At 33.3% G+C, this 24,447-nt stretch overlaps 2 protein-coding genes across 5 annotated transcripts; both read right to left on the bottom strand.

Moving 5' to 3' along the window:
- Nucleotides 1–2,203: 2,203 nt before the first annotated feature.
- On the bottom strand, nucleotides 2,204–3,729 carry LOC21390687 (F-box/kelch-repeat protein At3g06240). The gene has a single exon (XM_010097265.2). It carries the CDS (start codon nucleotides 3,521–3,523, stop codon nucleotides 2,396–2,398), a length of 1,128 nt encoding a protein of 375 aa, XP_010095567.1. The 5' UTR covers nucleotides 3,524–3,729; the 3' UTR covers nucleotides 2,204–2,395.
- A 12,299-nt stretch (nucleotides 3,730–16,028) lies between these two features.
- Nucleotides 16,029–21,944, bottom strand: LOC21390684 (F-box/kelch-repeat protein At3g06240). 4 transcript variants are annotated; one of them, XM_024165060.1, is made up of 3 exons: nucleotides 21,783–21,944; nucleotides 17,058–18,267; nucleotides 16,029–16,049 (listed from the first exon to the last, which is right to left on the bottom strand). In XM_024165060.1, exons 1-3 carry the CDS (start codon nucleotides 21,868–21,870, stop codon nucleotides 16,046–16,048), a joined length of 1,302 nt encoding a protein of 433 aa, XP_024020828.1. In that variant the 5' UTR covers nucleotides 21,871–21,944; the 3' UTR covers nucleotides 16,029–16,045. The 4 variants fall into 4 exon arrangements, with proteins under 4 accessions (XP_024020828.1, XP_024020830.1, XP_024020831.1 ...); XM_024165062.1 differs by lacking the exons at nucleotides 16,029–16,049; nucleotides 21,783–21,944 and adding an exon at nucleotides 21,046–21,165 and having other exon boundaries at nucleotides 16,939–18,264; XM_024165063.1 differs by lacking the exons at nucleotides 16,029–16,049; nucleotides 21,783–21,944 and adding an exon at nucleotides 21,046–21,056 and having other exon boundaries at nucleotides 16,939–18,267.
- Nucleotides 21,945–24,447: the final 2,503 nt, after the last annotated feature.

The raw sequence follows: 24,447 nt of genomic DNA, 5'->3' as shown, positions 1-24,447 counted from the left end.
CTGCTGAACATCTGTCATGATTGATCTGATCTTCGGTTGGAGGTTCGGGGGAACATCCGAAGCTGCTACCAACTGGGCCAAATCACTTTCGCACACAACCCGGGAGAAAACAACGCACCGTCATTTCCGTTCAATTTAATTTATGGACTATTAACACCTGTACCCTTGGAACTTTGAGTCTCCTCCCATTTGTACACTAAACTTTTAAAATTCCTACCACAATACCTCAAACTTTGATTTCGTTCCACTTTGTCCCTTCCGTTTCATTTTCTGTTGAAAACAGACTTGGAATAAAAAAAAAAAAAAGTTCATCAGCTTCGTTTTTACTCTAAACATCTCCAATTTATTAGCAAAATAATCACAAAGTTCATCCTGATAATGCCCAAGATCTTGAACTCTTACGACTCAGAGAAGGAAGGTGATCTTGAAGACTTGAACTCCCACAAATCTTACAATCTTGACAATGCCCATTTAAACGAAAAAAAAAAGTTCATTTTTTGATGCTAATCACAAGCCATTGATCTTTTCCATCAAGAGCACAGCCCACCTTCTCTTCCCTCTCAAACTTTCTTTCTTTCCTTTTTTCATTTTCTTTTTATTTTCTGGCTCACATTCTCAAATATAATATAGCAACATATTAAACTACCAGCGTAGGAGAAAACAAAGGATCAACGAAAAACTTCTCAAAAGTGCCGTCCACTTAAATGCCGAAACAGACAACTTCCACTTCCTCGACGAGTCCTTCCTCATTTTCTATCCTTATCCCGGAAATTTCTCTCTATAAATCTTTGCTTTCTTTCCCTTTACCCTCTCATTTTCTCAGCATTCTTTTGTGAAAGAGTTTCTTTTAAGAGGTTCGGTTCCATTAGAGACGTTATTTTAGTCCTCCAAGATATACTAACTTCGACAAATTTGTGTGGTGAAGAAAACCCCCAAAATAATTTGGGAAGAAAGGGCAGAGAATTAAATTTACCTATTTACCCTCAACTATCCCTCACCTGACCGCACGTGAGTTTGTTCAGTCTCCTTTTAACGGAAAATGAAGCGGAAGGGGTAAAGTCGAATGAAATCAAAGTTTGTGGTAGTGTGGTGAGAATTTTGAAAGTTGGAGAGCAAAGTGGTAGTGGACTCAAAATTAAGGGGCATAACTATTAATAATCTCTAATTTATTTATTCATGAGAATAAAAAGAAAAAGAAAAAGAGGGACCACCCTCCTTCACAATAGCATTGACATGTTGTACCATTGTCCCTTTTTAGTTTTTAGTAAACCAAAGTTGAAGCCAAGCCAAGTTGTATTAAACTCACAATTTTTTTTTTCCTCCAGTATATATAAGGTACTTTAGTCAGACCAATAAACAATGGAAATACCAGAAACGGCGGCAAAACTAAGAGGTCGTTTGGTAAAGAGATTCGTTCTTTAATTCAAATCATGATTCGTGATTTGTTACAGTATTTTTTTTCAAAAAAAATACACGTAAATCGAAAATAGTTTAAATCCTCTAACCAAACGTAACTTAAGAGTATGTTTGATAGGAAAGAAAAGTAGAAGGAAGGAAGAAGGTGGAGGGATTTTGGGAGGAAAAATAAAAATGTAGGTTGTTTAGTAGGAGAGAAAAGAGAAAGGAAGAGAAAATAGAAAGGAAAATAATACATGTGGACTCCACTATTTTTTTTTTTTTTTCACAAGTGGGTAGAAAATGATATGGAAAATAGGGGTAACTCATTAAAGTGAGCAAAGTTACTAAACTACCATTTTCTCTATCAACATCCAAGCAAAAAATTTAAGGGTATAAAAGTAATTTACGAATAAGATTTTTTCTTTCCTTTCAATTTAACTTCCAATATCAAACAAGTGAAGGTAAGCTCATTTTCTTTCTATCTTCTCGTACCAAACAACATAAAAAAAAATCAATTTTCTTTCCATCATTGCTATTTTCCATCACTTCCATAAATCCTTTCTATCCTATTTTCTTTCCTTCTTACCAAACATAGCATAAAGGTCTATTTGGAGAAGAATGTGGAAGCCAAACAAGACTCTTAAACAAGAAGAACAAATATGTATTAAGTTAACTTGTAGTACAAACGAACCAAGATACATGAATGAAATTGAAAACTAACAAACAAACGCACTCACTCCTCTCACTTCTGTACATTATAATAACAATAATAGTAATAATAATAATAATAATTTCTTCATAATAATAATAGGAACAATGATAATTTCCACATAATAATAATAAAATAATAATAAGGAACACTTTTAATGATTGCACGCATAATCTAGGTATTGCTACAACCAATTCCCCTTCAAAGTGCAGAACTCAAATCCCACTTAAAATACTAATAAATAAATAAGCAACACTTTTTTTTTTCCCCCCTCACATCTCCTCCACCTTAGACGGAAACCAAACTCTTCACATAAGAAAAAGCACGGCAACCAATTCCATCAACCCCATCAACACTAACATTCCTAAGCTTTTGTGTATGAATATTGTAGAGCACAATCTCCTTAAAATTTGTACTTCTCATGAGAATCTCTTCACCATTCCAAAATCCCAATGGGCAATCAATGCCCTCAAAGGGCCCAATTGCCAACTTTTTGCTCCAAGAACAGGCCCCTTTAATCCCACCAACACAATCATTCATCACCCACACTTCAATACTAATTGGAACCCCTTTCTCCCCCTCACACAAGAACAGGGCAACAGAGCCATTCCAAACCACAAGGCTCGTCCAATGCGCCTTCTCCGTCCGGACCCCGTCCGGCAGCGGCACGCCGCGAAAGACCTCGTCCGAAATGTCGAACACCCGGATCATCGCCCTCGGCCCCGACATTAGCCAATAGAAAGCCCCATTGAAGTACACTTCAATGTGAAGGCTCGGAAAGTAATCCGTGCCCGAATCAATCTTGATCTCTTTCCATGAATCCGAGCTCAAGCTGTACACCTCGGCCCGGGGGTAGACAGACATCTCACGCCCGAATCTGACAACCTTGTAGTCATCAGCCCTCGAATCGTACCCGAACCCGACGCCTTGCAGCACGAAGCGATCGACGAGATTAGGCTTCGGAAGCACCCGGGATTTCTTCATCGCCGGGTTGCACAAAACCATGGTGCGGTAATAGTCAGCCAAGCAAATCACGCCGTTGCAATGACGAGCCGTTATACAGCTCATGTCCTTTTCGCCGGGGATTATCGGCAGATCCAAATCCTCGGCGAAAGAACGAATCTTGTCGTTGCCGCTGCCGCCGCCGCCGCCGCCAGACAATGAGAGCAATGAAAAGAGCTCTTTGTAGTTGTAAACCGGGGTTTGGTATATTTTGAGGCAACTGAAGACAGTGCAGCGGGATGCCAATATGTTGTTATCGGCATTGCGGAGGTGTTTGGATACAAAATTTGGATCTTTGATCAAAGAATTGATGAGGAAGTACCAATTCTTGCTAACACACTTGAATTGGATTAGAGATTCTGGTGGAAGCCATGACATGATCTCCACCACCAACTCTTCAGGAAGATTTGCCATTTTTCTGGTATAGCTATAAACAAAAACTAGATCTATTATCCAAGTATAAATAGAGAGAGAGTGCTAAATTCTGATGAACAAACTCTTAAAGGAGGCTCTTTTAAGTCTTTCCTTAAAATCAAAACACGTAAACAACAGGATATGTAGGGTATGGAGTTTGCTTAATTGGGTGAAATGGAAGTTGCTTTTGGATTTGGGTTTTTAAAAAAGGGGACTTGGAAGCCACAGAAGTGATGACAGGGGCTACAAGTGGCACTAATTGAGACACAACTAGCAGTTTTTCCGTGGCTTTGTCTAAGAGGGCAAAAAAAACAAAAACAAAAAAACAAAAAAAAAGCATTTTTACCGTAAGATTAAAAAAAAAACAAAAAAAAATTATATTTTTAACTGTTAGATTAATTTTTTAACGATTAAATTTACAGTAGGAGTAATTTTATAATAAATTTTTAATACAGATCAAACCGTTAAAAAATTAATCAAACGGTTAAAAAATAAAGTTCCACTATAGAGGTTGCCAAAAAAAAATCTATCGATAATTTTTTAATATTAACCGTCTATCTATATCATAAACTATTTATTCTTCATATTTTTTTATTTAATGTGATTTTAACTAAATTTAATAGTTAAAAACTAGTATAAAGAGGCTTTATTGAAAACATCTCTTTTTTTTAGAAACTTTCTTTGGGATTCTTTCTTTTTTTAGAACATTTGTATTTTTTATTTTTTAAACGTTAAATATTTATTAAAATTTATCTATTTTATATACTTTTATAATCTAACGTGAATTTAACCATAGAGTTCAAAGCCAGAGAAACTCTATTTTTTAATTTTATTTTTACTTTTATTATTTTGTACAGCCGTGTTCAAGTCGTTTTTGTTGTATGTGTTGCTAAAATTTGGTTGCAAATTGAAGTGTGATTAGTTGGCAAATGACATGGGGTTTCTTAAGTTGCGTACACGGTTTTGCCTATTGAGAGATATTTTTTTTTTTTAGTTAGGCACAAGACATACGGCATGGACAACGAAAGTGCCGGGGGCTTTGGCAATTGTAACGAGAAGGTTCGTTAGGATCAGATTTCTATTGATGTGCTAAGGATTTTGTTGATACGCGTTAATGAACTTGCAAATAGGAGCAAAAAGTAATAAAAGGAAGGAAAGCCAAAAAAGGGTTTGATATATAAATTTTGTTACATTTCCATCTACGTCAAGAATAGCCAAAAATAATATTCAATTTTAAGGTCTCGTTTATTTTACCGATTAATTTTTAATTTTATATTTTTACAGTAAAAAAAACTCTTAAAAAATGTCACATTTAACTTTTTCTGCTACAGTAAAAAAATTTTCATAAAATATCACATCTCAGCTCGAATTGAAAACTCGAATCTGCAAAGTAAACGAGGTTGAGACAACAAATAAAGGAACAAGAAACCACCCCTTTTTAAGTTAATAATATTGAAGTTTCAAATTGAACCGAATTCTGGGGCATGTTCTTTTGACATTTTTGAGTTATGTAATTTAAGTGTAGATTTTGAGTTGAGTCTGAGTGATAACTTGAGTTGAAGTTGTAACTTGAGTTTGTGTTTGGTTGTGTACATTTGAGTTATGGTTTGAGATAAGAATCTTTTTGAGTTTGTGTTTGAGTAAGTCAAAACTTGAATTTGTATTTAGATAGTATTTTAATAAAAACTCAACGCTGATGAAAAATTTTAATAGGGTATATGGGTATGGTTTTATTCGTCTTTTCGTTGTCAACGCATAGAAAAAAAATCATCTCAATCATAATTAAAACGAAAAAGTTATAGCATTTTTAAGAACAGAAAAAATATTGTTCATTAACTTGAGTTTGAGTTTCTGAACTCGAATTGAAGGGGAAACTTAAACTCGAGTTTTAGTCCCAAACTCGAGTTCAAACTTAAAAAAACATAAACTCAAATAAAGTTATAACTCGAGTTACTTTTTTTAAAGTTTTCACTCAAAAACAGAGTTGCCGAACAGTCCCTTTATTAGTTTGTTCAAACACTTCTCTACAAGATAAGACACTAAACTGGAAGTTTTGTCGTGCGTGTTAAAAGTCGTTTTATTTTGTTTTTTCAATGTTCAAATATGAAATTACAACGATGCATACAGAATTATATAAAAGGAAAAGGACAATTTTGTTTTCTCCACCTGAATTTTAGATCTTTCAATCAAGTGTCAATTTCGTTCGCTTAGGTATTTAATCCTTTCATTGATTTTTGTATTAAAATTGTCATGTGTCATGCACGTTAATTAAAAATGGAAATTTTTTTGAATAGAGAAATTTCATTTAATAATTAAATTAATATAGGCTCTAAAATAATCGTAAATGACCATAAAATACAAGAGTATTTGATCACGGATAAAAATTGTATCCATAGTAAAGATAAATGAGGCACAAGGCAAATACGAGTGCCAAGTCCTAATAGAGAAAGTCTCGCTTTGCACATTGAGCGCAATAAAAGCTCATTTAACAAAACCACTATAATCGATGGATAAAAGCAATCAACTGAGACCAAAACCCAAAGCACTAGGGTCACTCACAACATTGCGTAGCATCAAATCTAACGGAATAAATCTACCACCGCCATAGAAAGGTGAAACAATAATTTTCGTTATTACATGACGAAAACATAAAAGCTAAAATGACAAAATCACCATCGCCTAATTACATCAAAATATAAAATTAAAAACAAGATAAAATTCCTCAGCCACACAGACAAGATCCTCGGCGATAAGATGGCGACCAAAATCATAAAGGATAGATCGGCGAGGACCCACATGACTCCACTACCGACGTTGAGCGCTCATCCACACACAACTCTCCCATTTATGACCATTGTAATGAGAAGAGTGAGATCTTAAGATTATAGATACGCAGGAGATCTGGCATGCATAACATGGTCGACCAAAAATTCAACACCTCTTATCCCTCCCATCCATCCATGAAGTCGCCACCACCATCATAATCATTGCCACGAGACTTGGAACTTCGTCTCTGGGGCTAGGGGTCCAACGACCAGCCAAGAGGCAGCGCCATACTCGGCCCAAAAAGAGAAAAGCGAGCAGCGCACAAAGAAAAGAAAGAAATCTGATAGATGGAGAGGGAGAGAGAGAAGAAGAAGAGTGACTTATTTTCCTTTTCATTTTAAAATGGGAAATTTTCAAAAAAAAAAAATTAAAGAGGTAACACTATTTTATTTATGCTATTGTTTTTAAATTTATCAAATACTACTAACATCTTACAAGTTATCTTTTCATTTTCGTATTTCTTTCATATTCTGTAGGTTATTTTTTCATAGTCTATAAATTTTGTTTTCATATCATGTAGATTATCTTTTCATACTCTATAAGTTGTTTTCCATATCTTGCTAGTTATTTTTCATATTCAACAAGATTTTGTTTTCTCAACAAAAAACTAAAAATTAAGATATAAAATAACCAAAAGAATTTCTAAAAAAAAAAAGAAGGAAAAAAATCTAAAATTCTCTCTTTCCTCTTTATCTCTGCTCATATATGCATCTCTTTCCTCTTTCCTCTTTACCTCCCTTAACCCCTTCCTTCCTAACTTTCACATCATCTGCCGTGCCTTGTCGTTCAAAATCTTCTCCACCATCTCCCAACCCCATCACTGCTTCAAACAAAGCCGGATTAACAGTGAATGTCTTCCCATTAAGCACAAGGGATCGATCGTCCACGTTAAAGTTCTCAACCAACCACGCTACCAAATTGTGACATATATGCACACTAGTGATTTCCAATAAGTTTCCCAAAACCATGGCCTTAACTACATTTCTAAACCTATCATTCAACCCAGAACACACTTTCACAAACCTACTAGGAGAGCAGCGCACTTGTATGCTTTTCTGTAGTTTGCTATCATCTACATTCGTTGTCCCATTGTAACTGCCACTATCGAGTCCATCTTCACAACCTCTCGATGAACCTCCGCCAGTCTCGGTCCTCGTTTCACCAGATGAAATCTTCCTCTTCAATCCTTTAATTCTTGTCATACCTGCCACGGACAAGGACATGAAAACACAACATTTTGTCGTTAGATTCATAATGGATATGGTCTGATCCCTCATTTCTCCTTCCACATAATATTAATAACTAAATTTTGAACAACCAACCCATCCTAAATCTTTTTAGCCTCATTCGGCATTATTTCCTATGATGAATGTAGGCCCATTCTGTTGAGTCGTGTAAGTCGTTTTGGCTCTCTTTTTATGTTTTGGGTTTTAGTTGGCTTAATTGGGCTTCATGTTTGGATTGTTTATTTTGAAAGTGTCAAGCAAAACTTACGTTTTGAAAGCAGTATATTAGTTGCTGCAGAAGTGCCGTACAGCTTTTGTTTGAGTCGTTTGGTTCCTTAAGTAACGTTGTGCGTTTTGACAAAATCTCGAGTTAGTTTCTCGAATTCATTGGGTTCGTTTGAATAGAAGAAGATCAGCTTTTGGGTTCATTCAAATAGAAGAAATCAGCCTCACCATTTTGAATTAAGATAAGGCTCTGAGGATTTCGTGGAGAAGATCAAGATTGTGTTGCTATTTTGATTTAAACCAGGATTTGAAATTGAAACAAATATCTGTTATAGATTTTGTTTTAGTTTGAATAAGAGGTTTATTCAAAACCGTATTTCATGATGAATTTGTTTTGAAGATCAAGATATCATCTAAAAAGAGATTGGAGTGCTGAGAATCTGGGTCAAGGAAACTGAAATTGGAATATGCAAAGCAGATTACGTGCTTTGAATTTTAAACTGATAACTGTCTTATCTGTAACTACAGATTCTGAGACAGATTCTGATTTTGAATTAAGATCAGTTTATAAAAGGTTGCTGCACGAGAAATCTACTGTGGGATTACAATTCTGATAAAGTACGGAGTACACAAGTTGAAGAGATATAGCGTTCATCGATTTTGTTCTTTGAGAGAAGATTTTGTGAGCTTTCGGGAGAAGGCATTTGAAGATGAGTGGTGCTCACCAAGCTAGTCACTTAGTGTGTTAGACACAGCGGCGTCGATAGTCAAGTGGGAGTCTTGGGTTGGTTAAGTCCGATTGGTGTCTGTAACTTTGTACCTATTAGTGGATTGCTTGATGTCTGGGCGTGGCCCTGTGGATGTAGGTCGGTTTGACTGAACCACGTTTAATCGTTGTGTGGTATTTACTTTGCTTTTGTGTTTTACTTTGGTAATCCTTAATCAATTTTATAAGAAAACACGGTAAAAGCACATAACCGGTTCTAACACGTTCATTTCACCAATTTGAGTTTTGCTACAGTAAAAAGCTCTTAGAAACAGTCACATCTAACTTTTTTATTACAGTAAAAAACTCTCACATAAAGACTTAGTTTAGTAGTGCTGTGAATTTTGAAAAAATTACTTTTAACTGTGCTGAAAGAAAAAATAACTGTTACATAAAGTAACTTGGTATTTGGTAAACTATAATTATACTAATTGTGCTGGTTCAAAAATCAGTATAGTAACGTTTGATAAATTATGAAGTTAAATTACTGTGAGTAATTAAAATGACTAAAATAGACCTGGTATGAAATTTAAATATAATAATAATAATTATTATAAAAAGTTATTAAGTATTTAATAAATTATAATTATATTAATTGTGTTAATTTTAAAATTAGTGTAGTAACGTTTAGTAAATTATGAATTTAAATTACTGTGAGTAATTAAAATGATTAAAATAGACATGATATATAATTTAAATATAATAATATTATATACAATATAATATATATAAGTATAATACAATATATAATCATTATTATATTATATTAAACCAATATATAATAATATATGAATATAATGTATATTATATAATATATTATATATATGTTATAATATAATATATTATGATATATATACATATAATATTATATTATCTAATATACGTTATATTCATATATTCATATATATTGGTTTAATATAATATATAGAAATATTGAATATAATATATTATAATATATATAATATTTTAGAAATACTTGTTTAACTTTAAAAAGAGAAAAAAAATATAATATTATGATTCTGAGTTATCTAACAATAAATTTATGATAATTAATTTTTTTTTATTTCTTCATTCACAATATTGTTACCACAAAAATAAGTATTAGTGAGTAATCAACATATACAACAAAAATGTACATTTCATGTTCAAAAGCTTGTAGAGTCATTATAAGAATGAAATCGTGTTCATTAAACTTGCCGTAATTTGATCTCGTACTCCATTTCTTGTGATAGTAAATCTTGATTTTCTTCCACATTGTCATCTGGTTGATTCTCTTTATAAACGAAAATATATGAACTATTCTCGACTTGTTGAAAATGTCGATCACGCTTTGCAAGCTTTCTAATATAGTTATGGAGCACCATTGTTGCAATATTCTTGTATCATGGGCACTACCTTCCCAACCTACATATACATATGTGTAAATTTCATACTGAAATCACAAGCATCCATTATATGTTGAGTTGGCACACGCTTTCTTCCAATAATCAATATGCTAAGAATTTAGACTAAAACAATTATCATCAAACATAATCAATCGCAGCCTACGTTGTTAGGAAAGAGCATTCGAACATAAATACAAATATAATTAGAATTGATATTATATATATATATATATATATAAAGTACTGTAAGCCACCAGTACGCAACTAAGGAAAAGAAAAGAGAATCACTTTCGGGAGAAAATGAAGCTATGAGAAAATCAACAAATGCTTTCATGTGCATAAAGGTGGTATGCTCATCAGCAAAAATAGCACCTAAAGAAAACGTTGAGTTGCATGATCTACACCTACACTCAACTTCGGGTGTCTCTTTAGGGAGCAAAAAAAGAACAAACAATTCAAGCGGTGTGTAATAAACCAAAGAAACAGAAGCAATAACAATTAACACAACTGAAAGCAAGAAAAAACAGGGTGGGATAAGCATTTGCAAGCAAAGTTGCGACATATCCTTCAAACAACTTTTGTTTTACTCCCTACTTCACATCGTTCAAGAAAGGATCTCAATTAAAAAGCTTAGTGCAGAAGAAATGCACCTAAAAACAATGACCATATTACAGCGCTTTTATATATACTGTGACAAATCTCAATAATTTTAAGCAGAATAAATGCACCTACAAATATAAACCATGACAACATTCAACACCATACTACCAGATTTAGAAGATACTCCAATACAGACTTTAAATGTGAGTGTATCAGGAGTTTTTACATAAATATATAAGAATCAAAAAATTAAGAAAAATTAAAGATTGTCTAAATAGTTGACACACTTATTTAGCATCTAGAAGTGCCCTTACTTGGGGGAATTTTTTAAAACTCAAGGAAAAGATTGTATAGACAATGAGAAGCGGTCGTATTTAAAAAGTTATTCTCTTGAAAGCAATCATGATATAGCTTTCTGTTGGGCACAAAAGCAACGATGAGGTCTCCAATTATCTCAATTGCAACAACACCAGCAAGCTGAACAGGAAGATGATTGACACTTTGGCAGTGGTTTACAAGCATTTTGGATGCATGTATAAATTATAAAAATCATCTTTTATGCTCATTAGTGGAAGCACTACAGCATTCTTACCAAACAACATTACCATCAAACCTAAAAAGCAACACTCAATTTTCTAAGACAACAACTTAGAAACACAGGAAGAAGCACAAATACTTATCGACAGAACTCAAAAAACCAGCAAAGACATGGAAAAAATAAGAAGATCAATCACCAACGAATCCAATCTTTAGATCCAACTCAAATTGATTGTTGTCTTTCATTTAATATATATCTATTAAGCCACTCTAAACAAGATGATTGAGTAAAAATTAGCACAAATACGAGATTAAAAACAGAAACCCTAACAAGCAAATTTACCATTTTTCTGCACATTCTGCAAAGGACGTAACACAAAAAACCCAAAAATTTGAGGACAAATCAGAACCAATTCTCCAAATACTAAGGTTAATAGAGTACTTACAGCAAAAACGTGCTTAAGAGGGCTGAGGTTGACCGGCGAAAGTTGGGAGGAGACCGCAAGAACAGGGAGACCGGCAAACCGCCACTCGTGCTGAAGACATCAGAATGGAGCGCAGACAGGGAGACTGGCGACTAGCGAACGGCGAACGGCGAACGGAGAACGGAGCGCAGACCGGCAAGAGAGATGAGCGAGAATGGAGAGAGAGGAACGAGAATGGAGAGAGAGAGCTCTGTTCAAGAGGGTTTCACGAGAGAGGGAGAACGGATTGATGGCAGAACGCAGACAGGGAGAAGCGGAGAAGAGAGAAAGAGAAGAGGGAGACAGTGAACGGAGAACGGAGAACCAGACCGACGAGAGAGAAGAGCGAGAAAGGATCGAGGAGCTCTGTGGAGCAGGGATTTCACAGAGAGAGAACGAGGAGTGATGGAGATGAGAGATGAATAATGGGTAGATGAGGATTATTTCATTTCAACGAGGGTAAATGGGAATAAAAAATTTTCATTAATGTGAAAAGAAGAGATTTCTGGACAATTTAGAATTAGAAGTACCCTTTGGTTGCTTCTCAACAAGCTCTAAAAACAGCTTAAAATTGTTGAAGAATCAGAAGCATCCTTTGGTTGCTTCTCAACAAGCTGTAAAAATAATTTAAAATTATTGAAGAATCACTTATTTTGCTTCTTACCAAACGCCAAAAACAACTTAAACTGAACAAAAAAAGTGCTTTTTAGGGTTTAGATTAATACCAAATTAAACTAAAATTATATCTAAACTCAAATTAAAAATTTAAATGAGCGAATTAAACGGGCCATAATACTTATAGAAATATGAACATAATATAATACTTATTTGCTCTAAGGCATTACTCCATTTACATTTATGTTTCCTGCTTCTACAGCTTATATATCGCTGTTGCAAGAAGAATCAACAGACTAATTAAAAATCCCTTTCTTCCAATTCCAAATCAGCATTCCTTACCTTTTCCCCTTATTGAAACCAGACTGGGCAGACCACCATTTCTGCTTTACATATAAAATGAAGTCATTTTGGCATAGGTTTGGGTCTAAATGAAAGTACTGAAAGCAAATTCTTTTAGCCATCTATTTCCTCAAAACAAAAACCATGGTTTGATAATCAAAAACCATTCCTAGGATTGCTTCCCTCATTGTAGAAATTGTAGATATTTTAGTTTTTTTTTTTGGTTGCCTGCTATCAATATGCATTTCAATTTCTACATACTGAGCGAACTTGTTTAAGTGTTAGAGCAAAGTGTTAAAATTCAACAGAAAAAAAAAAAAAAAAACAAAAAAACAAAAACCACCCACACACACACAGTTTCCAATGAAATGCTGCTAACCCGTTTGTTTCCTCAATCCCAAGCCATGCCTACAATTTTTCCCCTTGAAACTGAAATCAAAGTAGATATAACAGAAAATATAAATGACTGTTTAGTTCGTTGATTCGAATTTTCAATTTGAGTTGAGATATATCTTTATATGAGAGTTTTTTACTGTAACAAAAATGTTAAATGTGACTATTTTTTAGAGTTTTTTATTGTAACAAAACTCGAATCGGTGAAATAAATAAAACCTAAGAAAATTAAGAGAACACAATTTTACTTTTCTAACTAAGGAATGAGCACAAGAAAAAAGTAATAATAAAAATAATAAAACTGACCATATGTTCTAAGAGTTAACATTTTAGAGTTCAGAAGTTCAATGCAAGTAAGGAAGCAAATGTTGTTAGAATGGGGATTAAGGGTTTGAAAGTCACAGAGAGTGAGTGAGAGACTTGAAGGGGTTCTGTCGCCTAGAAACGTGAGAAAATTTTTGAGCACGTTCATTCGGCGATGTCATAAGAATGATGTCATGTGGCTCAAACTTGGAGCTCAAGTTTTTATTGTCTCTCTAAGGTGAGACAAGTGTCACTAATTAACGTACAACTCATCTACTGTGAAAAAGAAAAAGAAAAAGAAATTAAAAAAGAAAAAATGACAAATTTTACAAATTATTTTTTAAGTTGATCTTTAATGCAAAGTGCTAAAAAGTATTTTGTTGATTTTAGATTACTAGTATTAATAATCTTCGTGGAATCAACGTGAGGATTTAATTTACTCAAATATTTTTGTTAAATTATAGACTAAAAATCTATGGCTGTGTTTAAAATTGATCATGTAAATTTTTTTACGTTTTTCGAGAAAAAAAAATAAAAACGTTTTTAAAACGGTATTTGATGCAATAAAGACAAAAAACAGAAATGAAAACGATTTTTTAGTTTAATGTAAAATTAGAGAAAAATAAAAAACGACTTTTAGTCGTTTTTCATTTTTTATTTTCATTTTCTTATCTCTCGAGCAGAGAGAAAGAGAGAGACATTAATATATTTTTTTACTGAAAACAATCTCTTGATAAAACTATCAAACGCATTCTCAAAAATGGTTTCTGTCCGAGATTAAAAATGTTTTTATTTTTATTTTCATACAAAAAATAAAATCATTTTAGAACGAGTTCTAAACGCATTATATATTTTTTAGTTCTTCATTTGGGATACAATATCTATAATTGAGTTATTTCATGAATTAAAATTAAAATTGTAAAACAAAACATACTCTTACCTGTTTTATCACATATTCATTTTACAATTTTCTTCTGCTTTAATCTCTCTAAAATATTCGATCTCTCTCTTTTAATTCTTACCTTTTTAATAAAAATTTCAAAAATACTTTCTCAACTCAATTTGCTTATATCTTCTAACGTTATTTTCTACTAATCTTTTCTTTTATTTATTTTTTGGTAATTGTCAACCCTCATAGATTCCACCACTCTTTTTATTACGCTACGAACGCATAAAGAAGACACAATTTGAGAGTTAAGCCGCGGGTGACCGTCATGTGTTGAGAACACCAATGGATGACCAAAGCCGTAACAACGGGAAGATCCAACCGATGGGCAACGGGAAGTTAGTGTTGAGAATGGCTACTTTCTAGTGGCAATTGATTGCAATTGCATAGAAGCCAAACTATTTTTTACAGTAAATTATTCTCTCAATTCATTTTTTTTTTTTTTTTACTTTTAACAAATATATTCATCCAAATTTATGTTTTCAGTGTTGGAAAAATTCCGAAAAATTTACATAAGCATGGTTCGGTGAATTTTAAAATTTTTTGGTTCAATCAAGATTGCTAACTCATATTACAATTTAAACCACACAAAGTTCCACAGTTCAAACTAAAACAATTCAGATCAACACTTTAATGTTTTCCATGGCAAATATTTATTAGTTGTTGGTCCTCTTTCGCTCCTAATAAAGAAGAAAAAATTTTCGAGCGGAATTTAAAATCACACAATTCAAACCCTTGAATCAAACGAGATCTTAATTTAAACTAAAAATTGTAAACTAGAGTGATTTGACCTGACTTGTAATCCGAATATCATTTGGGTATGAGATAAATTATAATATGAACTAAAAAGAAAATCTAAATTCGTATTTAGATAGAGTGTTGAAAATAATCATTTGAAAAAAATTTAGGGTTTAATAAGAAATCTTATAAAAACTCGACATTCATGTAAGAACTACCTAAGCATATGGATCTAGATTTGTTCCTTTTTTAGCTCTGAATGCATAGGAAGAAGAATCGCCAAGATATGAGTTAAAACGAAAAAATTATGACATTTTACAGATTGAGAGCCGGTTGAGTTTATGTGTTCAAATCAATGATTTTGAATATGTATTCAAATTTTGTAAGAGAACCCATTGGTGGAAACTTTTTTTTTTCAAAATTTTTTGTGAGAGAAACTATTGTAGCAGAATCAGAATCGCGAGTTTAAACATGTGAACCAAATGGGTCATTATTTTTTATTGAGGAAAAAAACGGAAATAGTAGAAAATATGCCAATATGAAAAGCTTAAGTATATAGGTTATTTTAGTTATAGAAATTAATAGGCTATAACTTGTCAAGTTACGGTTCATAACCAGATAAGTTATGAACAAACTTGTCAAGTTATGATTCATAGCTAGACAAGTTATAAACAAAAACTGTGATTTATAGACAATAACTTGTCAAGTTATGGTTCATAACCAGACAAGTTATGGACGAAAACAATAATTTAACATATTTATTAACTTATGTAAACTATTAGCCTATTAATTTTAATTCATCTCAAGTCTTAACCTATTTCTCTCTTTCTCCTAAAAAAAGAACCTCATAGAGTGCATAAGTCTGAATTTTTACTCATTGAGTAATATCTTTTTTTCGGCAATCTTCTCAAAAAAAAATCAAAAGAAAAATTAAAATAAAGATAACCGGATGCACTTCTTACATCGCTTGCCAAAAGATCGTTTACCCCAAGCTAATCTCATGCATTCAGTTTGATCTAAACGGTTGAGAATAAAAGGATGTTTCAATCGCAAACAGTGAAGGTCGGACCCTAGAAGTACCCTAGTTTCATTAACCAACTCGTCCAAAATAATGCCATCATCATCAACAGCACGCACATCACCAAGTCGTGCTCATTCACCTAAAATTCAACTATACATTTTTAGCAACTAAAAACATAATATCAAATTTCGTTCAAAAAATTCTCAGAAAACACTAACAAATAAAGCATCATTCAATTTACTTATTAAATTGTCTCGTTTAATTTGCTAATTCGAGTGTTTAATTTGAATTAAGATGTGACTTTATGTAAAAAAAATTTATTATAACAAAAAAATTAAATGTAATTATTTCTGAAAATTTTTTACTGCAACAAAACTCGAATTGGTGAAATGAATGAAACCTAAATGTCTTCAAAACAAAGCTACATTGGGAGTTTAAGAAAATATAGAAAGATAAAATTGCATTATAATTTTAGTTTCACAACGCCCCTGAAAACATCTTGGCTCCACCACTGAATGGATCCTAAACAAACCAACATGCAAAATGTCATCATATTTTTCTCACCTACGATTCAGCCAAAATCATATGTTCCTCACTGTTTGGATTTGTCTATTTACATTTATCATAACATCAGTTTTCTGAGAAGCTATCCGAGCAAAAATCATACATTCTAACACAGAATGAAGGAAAACGGATTTTACCGGCCTAATCCGGACAAAAGATTTCCGAATCCACCTAAAAACAAACTCATAAGGAGAAAACTCCCAAATTGAAGAGAAAACACAAGTCTAGTATTCAATTACTATAATATTCAAAAATCTTCTATTACAATTAGTAATGTGCCTATTTATAGCTCACATACAAAAATGATAACAGAATACCAAACCAATTATGCCAATCGACATAATAGTAAAAGAAACGACAATTAAACTTGACAGACTTTTCGCAAAATTATTAGACTAATATACTAATTATATTATTCTTCCTAGAAGATAAATCAATTTTCCAAGTAAACCAATAGAGAAAGGTAAACTAATCCCAAACTGAGATAAGAAAGTCTCCTAGAATCTCTGAATTCCTAGTCAATAGACTAATACATACTGCTTTGATGCTTCTTTTACTTGTAGATATAAAAAATATATATTACCTAAATTTGAGCTTGCAATTTTCCCTTATCGAAACCAAACTGGGAACATGGGTTCCCACAAAGGACAATCTACTCTGACTCTGTCCATCAATGTCAAGGTCTCTAAACTCTTTCTTTTGGATGTTGTAGGAGACCACCTTTACTTGACCTAAATCCTTAAAAAGGAGCTCATCATTCTTCCAAAATGTCAACGGCATAAGAATGTCATTTAGGTTTTCTATCGTAAGATATTTGATCCATGAACGCGAACCTTTTTTGCCACTGCCATTGTTGTCATTCATCACCCACATATCAATGGATCTTGGTTCGGTCCCCTGCCCGCAAGGACAATTATCAAACAATAAGACAAGAGAGTCATTCCACACCATGAGCTTAGTAGTCCACCAATGTGATCCATCAGATAAGAAAACATCATTTGGAGGTTCTATGCAACGAAATACTTCATCACACATGTTGAACGAAAGGATCATACCCTCGGTAGAAGATGTCATCCAATAAAACACTCCCCTGCAGTATGTATGACTGTAGAGTGATCGTGATGAAAAACCATGTATAGGCATCTCAATCGTTCGCCAAATACCAGAACCAAGGGTGGTTACCTCAGCCAGACAAGTTTGTCTTTTTGGTCCATCAATATCATCAATGAAATCTAAAATACTAACAACCTTGTATTCGTCAGTTCTCGAATCATAGCCAAATCCTTTTCCTTTGCTCAAATCAGTATCAAATCCGATTCCTAAGCTTGCACTACCTGATGTCACAAGCAGATACTCACGCAATGCCGGATTGCACAGCAGCATGTCCCCCTTAGAACCATCAAGGCAGATTATGCCATTACAATGATAATACTCAGGAAAGGCAAACCTCTCACCATTCAAAAAATTCGATAAATTCAAAAACTCGGCGTCAAACTTTATGGTTTCTTTTTCACCATCATCACACTCATTGTACGTACTAAGCAATGAGTACATATTCTTAAAGTAGGAAAATCCATACAAATAAACAATGTGGCGTGTTCTAGAAGTTATGTCTTTGTTGGTGTTGTGAAGGTGCTTTGCCACAAATTCTGGATCTTTGATACAACCATTGATAAGGGAACACCAAGACTTACTCACGCACTTGAATCGCATCAAAGACTTGGGAGGCAGCCACAGCATAATTTGTTCCACAATCTCTACCGGTAGATAGCAAGAAAACCCCTCCATTTCTGCTTTACATAGAAAATAATGTCACTTTTCCATGGGTCTAAATGAAAAGTATTGAAAACAAATTCTTTTTAACCATCTATTTTCTCAAAGATAAAACCATGACTTGATAATCAAAAACCATTCTTAGGATTGCTTCCCTTAAGTTGCGGTCAAACTACATATCACTCATCCTAGAAATTGTAGATATTCTACTGAAATTGTAATTTTCCACATACAGAGCGAATTGTTTGTGTTAGAGAAAAGTACAAAAATTCAATACAATCTCTATGAAATGCTAAACCATTTATTTCCTCGATCCAAAGCCATTCCTAAACTTTCTCCCCTAGAAACTGAAATCAATATAACAAACAGTAGTAATAAAATTACAAGGGTAAAATTTTTCTTCCCATCTAAGAAATGACTGACAAAAAAAAATAATAGTAAAAAAAAATAAAAAATAATAAAAAATAAAATAAACTGGCCATATGTTCTAGGAGTCGAGACTAGAAATAGGTGTAAAGCCGTAAAGGGAACGACTTACATTAGTTGACACAGAGAAGTAACATTTAGAGGAAATCTGGTTAGAATGGGGATTTATTATTCTACAGTATTTTCCTCCCATAAAAAGTTTATTTTATGTTATTAAACTCAAATCATTGATTTTATAGTTTTTTTTATAAAAAATTTAAATTTTAAACATTAAAATCAAGAATAATAGTTTGAGTATACCTTCTAAATGAGTCTAATTTAAAAGCGACTGAATTATAAACACAATGCCTGAGACGGTGAGACTAAGTGAGTATGAGAGAGTATAGAAGGTCTGTTGCCTAGAAACGAGGATCAAATTTTGGTCACATTAACGGTGATGTATGTCACGGTGGCTTAAAACTTGGAGCCCAAGTTTTTCTTGTCTCTCAAGATTGAGACAAGTGTCCATAATCTAACTTAGACACAATTCAAATTGAATTTGAACCTGTGAAAGAGAATGGGTTAGGGGACATCGGAACAAAAAAAAAAAAAGTGAGGTTAGTGTCAGACTCGAGTAAATTTGAAACTTTATACGAAAATTTTAAAAAAGGTCTTCTTCTATATCAAAGAAATTAAAAAAATAATTAAACCAATTTAAAATATACTTTTCTTGCCTTTTGAAATGCAAAATTATTAATTATATCTACATATTAAAGTTTATCCAATATTTTTCTTTTTAACAACAAAACTTGATTATATGATTTTTAACGAGAAATTTTAAAAATACCCTTTAAAATGAAACCTCTTTTTATTTTTACCCTTTAACATTAGTCCATTTATTTCTATTTTTTAAATTAGACATAGTGAAGGGGTAAAATTTTTTAAAAAGATTGTTTTCAGTAAGTTTCTTAAAGAGGTAGAATCTTTAATTTTTTTCATTATTTTTTTTTTTTCAAATTCCAAGGATCCAACCCTCCGAAAAGTATCCTAATTTTTTTTGTTCTTATAGTTTTAATGTAAAATGTAAAATAATAATAATAAATAGATATATTAATTAGGAGTCTCAAAAAAATATATATATCTGGGGACTTAGGCCTAATGTTTTCTAAGGTAGAGCCGGCCCTGGGTGACACACGTAACGTTACTGCTAGAGTTTCTCTATTCTTCTTCGTTTTTAAGAAATTATTGTCAGTATATAATGTTATACACACACATAAGGGAAAAATGAGAAGAAGATTGAATAAGTAGACTAGTAGAGATGAAGAAGAGAAAGAGATGGGTGGCGAAGGCCCAAAAACAAGAAGAGGCGGCGTTGGACGGTTTGATTTCACCGACCGAAGGCAACCCTCATGCTGTTTCCAATGCTACCGTTCAATTATTGTTGGTTCCATTTTTTTTTTAACAACCCTAAAATTTAGTAAAAATAATAAAAAAGCGTTTATGAAATAATTAGAAGGGAAGAAAATGAAGTGATGAAATATTTCATTTTAGAAGTTACAATTAAAAAAAAAAAAAAACACACACACACACACACTTCTTAGGCCCATTAATACAATCTAAACCCCTTCATATCCATTTTTACCGCTTTGACATTATGCACTGGCATTTTATTTGCATTTTCTTTTAATTTCTCAAGCCAATTCATCAACATATATTTAAAATTTCTCAAGACTTTTGCCCTGAAAGAAAAAACAAAAAACCTTTCAGGCCTTTTACGTTTTAAACAATACTTAAATAGGAAATCAATCTCTTTATTCATCTCATTTCATGTTCCTTTAATAATATTATTATGCCACGTAAATTAAAATACTATATCAATTAAAAATTCATATCACATCAGCCAAAAAAATTATGACCCTCTAAATATTTTAATTAATGTAAAATGATATAATTAGGAGAATACGAATAAATGGACATATGAGCTTGCTAGAAACTTGATGCGCATCTATTAAAATAAAGGGAAGACTATCCATTAAAATATGAATATCATACAAGTGATACATAACATAGCGTAAGATAAAGTCAAGAGTCCGCCAACCAAATATAGTACCATATCATAATCAAGCTTGAAACCCATGAATATCATTAGCAAAAAAAAAAAAAATCAAATCTTGAACCCGATGTTCAGAAAAGGTATTACTTCATATCAACTTCATACATGTTATAATGTTAGTTTCTCAAACGATTTCAAATTCGGAAGCATGTGAGTAACGGATCGTGTATAATAAAAATTTTCATAAAATCTTTAAGATACTCTATAGATTATATTAATTTATGTACAAATAAATTAATCACATTAATTTATTTACCAAGAACCGGATTAGGAATTATACCTAGCAACCGATTAGGATGATAACTTGTATTCTTTGATTTCAAACTTTTCTCGCTTCAATGCTAGTTTAGAACACCTAAATTTTCTTTATCAATTCTTTGAATCTACAAAGAACGTGTGTGTGGGCACACCTAAAACAAAACGGAATTAGCAAGAACACTCAAGGTTTTCACGAACACCTACACATGCACGACGTGAAATTTTTGGAGAAAATTTTTCCTTCCTACTCTCTATAGAAAACTCGCCACTAACACTTAGTAGAGCAAAAAATTGTGTCTCATAATTTTGCTACAATCTTCTATTTTATAGAGTAGTAGTCAGACACTCAGAAAGACAAAACTAGAAAGATATAGAAGCATAGTAAACAGGACGAGTACTACTACTTAACACTAATTCCACACATTTATATTGCAATTGCCTATTGGCAAGTGAATTAAGTCCTGGTGCAAAAAGTAATACAGCAACATATGGACACACCTAATAATAATTTTTTTCCTCTAAAAAAATAACAATAATCTTTTCTTTTTTTTTTTTCCTTTTGGCTAGGAGCATATATTCTTTTAAAACTATTAAATTATTTTTTTGGTATATATTTGGTTATTTAGTGACTTAAAAAAAAACAAAAAAGAACCTATCCGTTGGCATCTATATTTTTCTACCATATAATTGGACTTGCCCATACTCGTATCATTGCCCATATATATATGTGTGTATATATATATATATATATATCATTACCTCTATTTGAGCTTGCATTTTTCCAGTATCGAAACCAGACTGGGCACTTAGGCTCCAACGTAGGACAATCCATCCTGTCTGCATCCATCAACGTCAAGGTCTCTAAACTCTTTATTATGAATGTTGTAGGAGACCAACTTTTCCTTTTCTAAATCATCCACAAGGAGTTCATCACTCTTCCAAAATGTCAATGGCACAAGCATGCCATTTAGGTTTTCTATCGTAAGATATTTGATCCTCTTCTGCCACCTCCATTGTTGTCGTTCATCACCCACATATCAATGAATCTTGGTTCACTCATTTGCCCACGAGAAGGATTATCAAACAATAAAACGAGAGAGCCATTCCACGCCATGAGATCAGTCCTCCAATGTGATCCATCACATACAAAAACATCATTCGGAGGCTTTATACAACGAAATATCTCCTCACACATGTCAAACGCAAGGATCACGCCCTCAATAGAATATGTCATCCAATAAAACACTCCTTTGCAGTATGTATGACTGTAGAGTGATCGTAATGAGAAACTGTCTATAAGCATCCCATTCTTTCTCCAGATACTAGAACCAAGGGTGGTTACCTCAGATCCATAGTAAGGACAAGTTCTTCGTCCATCAATATCATCATCTCTATCAGAATCAAAAAGCATAATTCTTGGTCCATCAATAGCATCATCAGCAGCTAAAATCCTAACAATCTTGTATCCCTCAGTTCTCGAATCGTATCCAAATCCCATTTCTTTGCTCAAATCGGAGCCAAATCCCATTCCGGGCTTGCACTGCCTGATTTCACAAGCACATACTCGTTCAATACCGGATTGCACAACAGCATGTTCCCATAAAGCCAATCCAGGCAAATTATGCCATTACAATGATAATATCCAGGGAAGCCAAACCACTTGGCACCCGAAAAAATCGGTAGATTTAAAAACTCAACACCAAACTTTATGAAATTCGTTTCACCATCATCACACACATTGGATGTAGTAAGCAATGTGTACCTACCTCATGGAAGGAAACATCTGACAAATGGAAAAGGTGGCGCATTCTAGACGATACGACATTGTTAGTGTTGTGAAGGTGCTTAGCAACAAATTCTGGATCCTTGATAAAAAGATTGATAAGGGAACACCAAGACTTACTCACGCACTTGAATCGCATCAAAGACTTGGGCGGCACCCACAACTTAATTTGTGCCAGATCTCAACCGGCAAATGGCAAGGAAACCCCTCCATTTCTGCTTTACATATAAAATAAAGTCAATTTCCCATATGTTTGGGTCTAAATGAAAAGTATCAAAAGAAGATTCTTTTACTCATATATAAAAGAAAAACCATTGCTTGATTATCAAAAACCATTCCTAGGATTACTTCCCTTAAGTTGGGCTTAAACTAGATAACATTTATGTTAGAAGTTGTATAAATTGTACTTCTTCCCCCTGCTTTCCATCGAAATTGTCATTTCCACACATACACAGCGAATTTGTTTGCCCTTTAGAGCAAAGTACTGAAATACAACACAAAGAAAACAAAAAAACAAAAACGTTTCACAATTTGTATGACATGCAAAGTCATTTATATAATCAAAGATAAACCTTAGCTTCATAATCCAAAAACCATACCTAAATTTTGACCCCTTCAAACTGAAATCAAACTAGACATAAAAGAATACTAATAAAATTAAAAAGACAAAAAATTTTCCCTCAAAGGAATGACAAAAAAAAAGACAATATTTTCTAGGAATATCCTAATAGGGGTAAAGGGAACGGCTTACCTTAGTCAGAAACGGAGCAGTAACATAGAGTTCAGAAGTTCATAGCGGGTAACATAGAAAATGTGGTTTAAAGTGAGAATTTTTAGGATTTGAAAGTGACCCAAGATTAACACATAATACCTGTATAAGCCACTGGAAAGTAAGAGTAGTGGGAGAGACTTGAACGCCTGTTTGTCTTGAAACGTGCGCTCAAATTAATTTAGTGACGTCATAAGAATGATGTCACGGTGGCACAAACCTGGAGCCCACGTTTTTCTTGTCTCTCAAGATTGAGACAAGTATAGTCTAATGCTCAACTCAGTCACAATTAAGGGTGTAAATCGGCCGGATAGGGTCGGGTTGAGCCGAAAAATTGAGCCGACCCGATCAGTGTGGGTTGAGAAAATTTTAGGCCTCGACACTCTCTTAAGTCTACAAACCCGTAACCTTTCGGGTGACCTCGGGTAGGGTCGGGTAACTCGGGTTTCTCAGGTTACTCGGGTTGGTGAAAACCAATTTTAATATATGACTTCATACCTCTTTTAACAGTCCAAAAGCATAAACAACAAGGAGATGAAATAAAATCTTGAGAAGCAAAATAGTCCAATCAAAACAAATGCTTCTCTTGGAACAAGAGTACATGACTCCATCCTAAGAGAAGTTAGAGTTGTGCATGAATTCGTAATGTGGGCGATGGAAACGTAAGTGAGTTTGTGGCAACACGTGATATCCAGCTTCCTTAAATCTCTGTGTTTGGTGACAAGAGAGGAGAGACCATCATCGGTCACACCCGAGCATTTACGTAAGCTCAACTGCCTCAAAGCGTTGACACATGTGGGCTCCTAGATGACACACATGTGGGCTCCTAGAGAGGAGAGACCATCATCGGTCACACCCGAGCATTTACGTAA

Source organism: Morus notabilis, unplaced genomic scaffold (assembly GCF_000414095.1).
Source record: "Morus notabilis unplaced genomic scaffold, ASM41409v2 Scaffold1452, whole genome shotgun sequence".
Taxonomy (NCBI): Eukaryota; Viridiplantae; Streptophyta; class Magnoliopsida; order Rosales; family Moraceae; genus Morus; species Morus notabilis.
This window is presented reverse-complemented; position numbering and strand designations above follow the sequence as displayed.

Excerpts from the sequence above, each read along its gene's own strand:
- LOC21390684 (XM_024165060.1), bottom strand. The coding sequence starts at position 21,870 with ATGGATGCAGACAGGATGGATTGTCCTACGTTGGAGCCTAAGTGCCCA. Across the intron at positions 18,268-21,782 it reads AAATGCAAGCTCAAATAGAG|CAGAAATGGAGGGGTTTTCT; the intron begins GTAATGATATAT and ends TTCTATGTAAAG.
- LOC21390687 (XM_010097265.2), bottom strand. The coding sequence starts at position 3,523 with ATGGCAAATCTTCCTGAAGAGTTGGTGGTGGAGATCATGTCATGGCTT.